Source organism: Oncorhynchus keta, chromosome 1, assembly GCF_023373465.1.
Source record: "Oncorhynchus keta strain PuntledgeMale-10-30-2019 chromosome 1, Oket_V2, whole genome shotgun sequence".
Taxonomy (NCBI): Eukaryota; Metazoa; Chordata; class Actinopteri; order Salmoniformes; family Salmonidae; genus Oncorhynchus; species Oncorhynchus keta.
Window position 1 is genome coordinate 5,609,026 of NC_068421.1, and position 5,000 is coordinate 5,614,025.

General features: G+C 51.5%; 1 protein-coding gene across 2 annotated transcripts in view; it reads right to left on the reverse strand.

Moving 5' to 3' along the window:
- The window catches only part of tmem91 (transmembrane protein 91), a 19,090-nt gene that overhangs the window by 2,166 nt on the left and 11,924 nt on the right, over window positions 1-5,000 (reverse strand). Inside the window, exon 2 of one of the 2 annotated variants that reach the window (XM_052471460.1) lies at window positions 4,247-4,396. The exons of the other annotated variant lie outside the window; for it this stretch is intronic. Within the exon in view, the coding sequence (XP_052327420.1) occupies window positions 4,247-4,396 (150 nt within the window). The remainder of the gene's footprint in view (window positions 1-4,246; window positions 4,397-5,000) is intronic. 2 annotated transcript variants of the gene reach the window in all.

A 5,000-nucleotide genomic window follows, 5' to 3' on the forward strand; every position in this document is an offset into this window, starting at 1 on the left:
TCCCCCATCCAGAGCCCCCCTCCTCCTCCATCCAGAGCCCCCTCCTCCCCCATCCAGAGCCCCCCTCCTCCTCCATCCAGAGCCCCCCTCCTCCCCCATCCAGAGCCCCCTCTCCTCCTCCATCCAGAGCCCCTCCTCCTCCCCATCCCTCCATCCAGAGCCCCTCCTCCTCCTCCCCATCCCTCCATCCAGAGCCCCCTCCTCCTCCTCCATCCCTCCATCCAGAGCCCCTCCTCCTCCTCCTCCCCCATCCCTCCATCCAGAGCCCCCCTCCTCCTCCTCCATCCAGAGCCCCCTCCTCCTCCTCCTCCCTCATCCCTCCATCCAGAGCCCCCTCCTCCCCCATCCCTCCATCCAGAGCCCACCCCTCCTCCTCCCCATCCCTCCATCCAGAGCCCCCTCCTCCCCCATCCCTCCATCCAGAGCCCCCTCCTCCCCATCCCTCCATCCAGAGCCCCCTCCTCCTCCCCATCCCTCCATCCAGAGCCCCCCTCCTCCTCCCCCATCCCTCCATCCAGAGCCCCCCTCCTCCTACCCATCCCTCCATCCAGAGCCCCCCTCCTCCTCCCCATCCCTGCATCCAGAGCCCCCTCCTGCCCCATCCCTCCATCCAGAGCCCCTCCTCCTCCCCCATCCCTCCATCCAGAGCTCCTCCTCCTCCATCCAGAGCCCTCCCTCCTCCTCCTCCCTCATCCCTCCATCCAGAGCCCCCTCCTCCTCCTCCCTCATCCCTCCATCCAGAGTCCCCCTCCTCCCTCCTCCCCCATCCAGAGCGCCCTCATCCCCATCCAGAGCCCCCTCCTCCTCCTCCTCATCCCCATCCAGAGCCCCCTCCCCCTCCTCCCTCATCCCCATCCAGAGCCCCCTCTTCCTCCCTCATCCCCCATCCAGAGCCCCCTTCCACCTCCTCCCTCATCCCCCTACCAGTGCCCCTCTTCCTCCCTCATCCCCCATCCAGAGCCCCTCCTCCCCCTCCTCCCTCATCCCCCTACCAGTGCCCCTCTTCCACCTCATCCCCCATCCAGAGACCCTCCTCCCCCTCCTCCCTCATCCCCCATCCAGAGCCCCCTCCTCCCCCATCCAGAGCCCCCCCCTCCTCTTCCTCCCTCCTCCCCCATCCAGAGCCCCTCCTCCCCCTCCTCCCTCATCCCCCATCCAGAGCCCCCCCTCCTCCTCCTCCCAATGTCCTCTACTCTGTCTGAACATTGTCTCTGGGTGACTGGATGGTAATGTCCTCTACTCTGTCTGAACATTGTCTCTGGGTGACTGGATGGTAATGTCCTCTACTCTGAACACTGTCTCTGGGTGACTGGATGGTAATGTCCTCTACTCTGAACACTGTCTCTGGGTGACTGGATGGTAATGTCCTCTACTCTGAACACTGTCTCTGGGTGACTGGATGGTAATGTCCTCTACTCTGAACACTGTCTCTGGGTGACTGGATGGTAATGTCCTCTACTCTGAACACTGTCTCTGGGTGACTGGATGGTAATGTCCTCTACTCTGAACATTGTCTCTGGGTGACTGGATGGTAATGTCCTCTACTCTGAACATTGTCTCTGGGTGACTGGATGGTAATGTCCTCTATTCTGAACATTGTCTCTGGGTGACTGGATGGTAATGTCCTCTACTCTGTCTGAACATTGTCTCTGGGTGACTGGATGGTAATGTCCTCTACTCTGAACACTGTCTCTGGGTGACTGGATGGTAATGTCCTCTACTCTGAACACTGTCTCTGGGTGACTGGATGGTAATGTCCTCTACTCTGAACACTGTCTCTGGGTGACTGGATGGTAATGTCCTCTACTCTGTCTGAACATTGTCTCTGGGTGACTGGATGGTAATTTCCTCTACTCTGAACATTGTCTCTGGGTGACTGGATGGTAATGTCCTCTACTCTGAACATTGTCTCTGGGTGACTGGATGGTAATGTCTTCTACTCTGAACATTGTCTCTGGGTGACTGGATGGTAATGTCCTCTACTCTGTCTGAACATTGTCTCTGGGTGACTGGATGGTAATGTCCTCTACTCTGAACATTGTCTCTGGGTGACTGGATGGTAATGTCCTCTACTCTGAACATTGTCTCTGGGTGACTGGATGGTAATGTCCTCTACTCTGAACATTGTCTCTGGGTGACTGGATGGTAATGTCCTCTACTCTGAACACTGTCTCTGGGTGACTGGATGGTAATGTCCTCTACTCTGAACACTGTCTCTGGGTGACTGGATGGTAATGTCCTCTACTCTGAACACTGTCTCTGGGTGACTGGATGGTAATGTCTTCTACTCTGAACATTGTCTCTGGGTGACTGGATGGTAATGTCCTCTACTCTGAACATTGTCTCTGGGTGACTGGATGGTAATGTCCTCTACTCTGAACATTGTCTCTGGGTGACTGGATGGTAATGTCTTCTACTCTGAACATTGTCTCTGGGTGACTGGATGGTAATGTCCTCTACTCTGAACATTGTCTCTGGGTGACTGGATGGTAATGTCCTCTACTCTGAACATTGTCTCTGGGTGACTGGATGGTAATGTCTTCTACTCTGAACATTGTCTCTGGGTGACTGGATGGTAATGTCCTCTACTCTGTCTGAACATTGTCTCTGGGTGACTGGATGGTAATGTCCTCTACTCTGAACATTGTCTCTGGGTGACTGGATGGTAATGTCCTCTACTCTGTCTGAACATTGTCTCTGGGTGACTGGATGGTAATGTCCTCTACTCTGAACATTGTCTCTGGGTGACTGGATGGTAATGTCCTCTACTCTGTCTGAACATTGTCTCTGGGTGACTGGATGGTAATGTCCTCTACTCTGTCTGAACATTGTCTCTGGGTGACTGGATGGTAATGTCCTCTACTCTGAACATTGTCTCTGGGTGACTGGATGGTAATGTCCTCTACTCTGAACATTGTCTCTGGGTGACTGGATGGTAATGTCCTCTACTCTGAACATTGTCTCTGGGTGACTGGATGGTAATGTCCTCTACTCTGTCTGAACATTGTCTCTGGGTGACTGGATGGTAATGTCCTCTACTCTGTCTGAACATTGTCTCTGGGTGACTGGATGGTAATGTCCTCTACTCTGTCTGAACATTGTCTCTGGGTGACTGGATGGTAATGTCCTCTACTCTGAACATTGTCTCTGGGTGACTGGATGGTAATGTCCTCTACTCTGAACATTGTCTCTGGGTGACTGGATGGTAATGTCCTCTACTCTGAACATTGTCTCTGGGTGACTGGATGGTAATGTCCTCTATTCTGAACATTGTCTCTGGGTGACTGGATGGTAATGTCCTCTACTCTGAACATTGTCTCTGGGTGACTGGATGGTAATGTCCTCTACTCTGTCTGAACATTGTCTCTGGGTGACTGGATGGTAATGTCCTCTACTCTGTCTGAACATTGTCTCTGGGTGACTGGATGGTAATGTCCTCTACTCTGTCTGAACATTGTCTCTGGGTGACTGGATGGTAATGTCCTCTACTCTGAATAAATAATGCTCACAGTAAAACACAAAGAATGTTCTTGTGTCCTTCAGTGACACTGTCTATCTATCTAATAACCATCAGGGTTTTTGTGTGGAAAGATTTACGTGAGAGAGTCTGTACCTGTGCCTCAGACAAATCTGATTTTGGTGGATGCCAGGAGAACTCTACCTGCCTGAATGCACAGTGCCAACTGTAAAGTTTGGTGGAGGAGGAATAATGGTCTGAGGCCGTTTTTCATGGTTCGGGCCCCTTAGTTCCAGTGAAGGGAAATCTTAACGCTGCAGCATACAATGACATTCTAGACGATTCTGTGCTTCCAACATTGTGGCAACAGTTTGGGGAAGGCCCTTTCCTGTTTCAGCATGACAATGCCTCCATGCATAAAGCGAAGAACTTGACCGGTCTGCACAGAGCCCTGACCTCAACCACATTGAACACCATTGGGATGAATTGGAACGTCGCCTGTGAGCCAGGCCTAATCGCCCTACATCAGTACCCCTACATCAGTACCCCTACATCAGTACCCCTACATCAGTACCCCTACATCAGTACCCCTACATCAGTACCCCTACATCAGTACCCCAACCTCACTAATGCTCTTGTGTCTGAATGGAAACAAATCCCCTCAGCATCTATGCCATTTTTCTCAGTTCAACACTATGAGCAGTTACTGCCTTTTTGCTTGGTAGGCCAGTATAGTGGAGTGTAATGTATACATAGATATACTAGTACACAGTGAAGTTAGTACTGTACCTTCTGAGACAGGTAGAAGGCAGCGATGCCTAGAGGCCAGAAACAGCAGAGCATGGAGAAGAAAGCAATACCCAGGTAATCCTGAGGAATCATCAGGGGGAAGTTACTGTCACTGTCCATATCACTGAACTCTTCATCACTGGACGAGTCCTGGGGCCACAGGAAGATACACGGAATTAATATTATGACATACAAGACAGACACACAGGGGGGGATATTACAATTCATCTGTCGGGTGGCGATTGGTGTGTCAGGGTCAGACAGGACAATAATAAGTCAGAATATTGTTCACCCTCACCGTCCTCAACACACTGCTCTGTTTTTACACAACAGGGGCCACTCTATGACAAGGGAATATATTTACACAACAGGGGCCACTCTATGACAAGGAAATATATTTACACAACACAGGCCACTCTATGACAAGGAAATATATTTACACAACACAGGCCACTCTATGACAAGGGAATATATTTACACAACACAGGCCACTCTATGACAAGGGAATATCAACACGGGCCACTCTATGACAAGGGAATATCAACACAGGCCACTCTATGACAAGGGAATATCAACACGGGCCACTCTATGACAAGGGAATATCAACACAGGCCACTCTATGACAAGGGAATATCAACACAGGCCACTCTATGACAAGGGAATATCAACACAGGCCACTCTATGACAAGGGAATATCAACACAGGCCACTCTATGACAAGGGAATATCAACACGGGCCACTCTATGACAAGGGA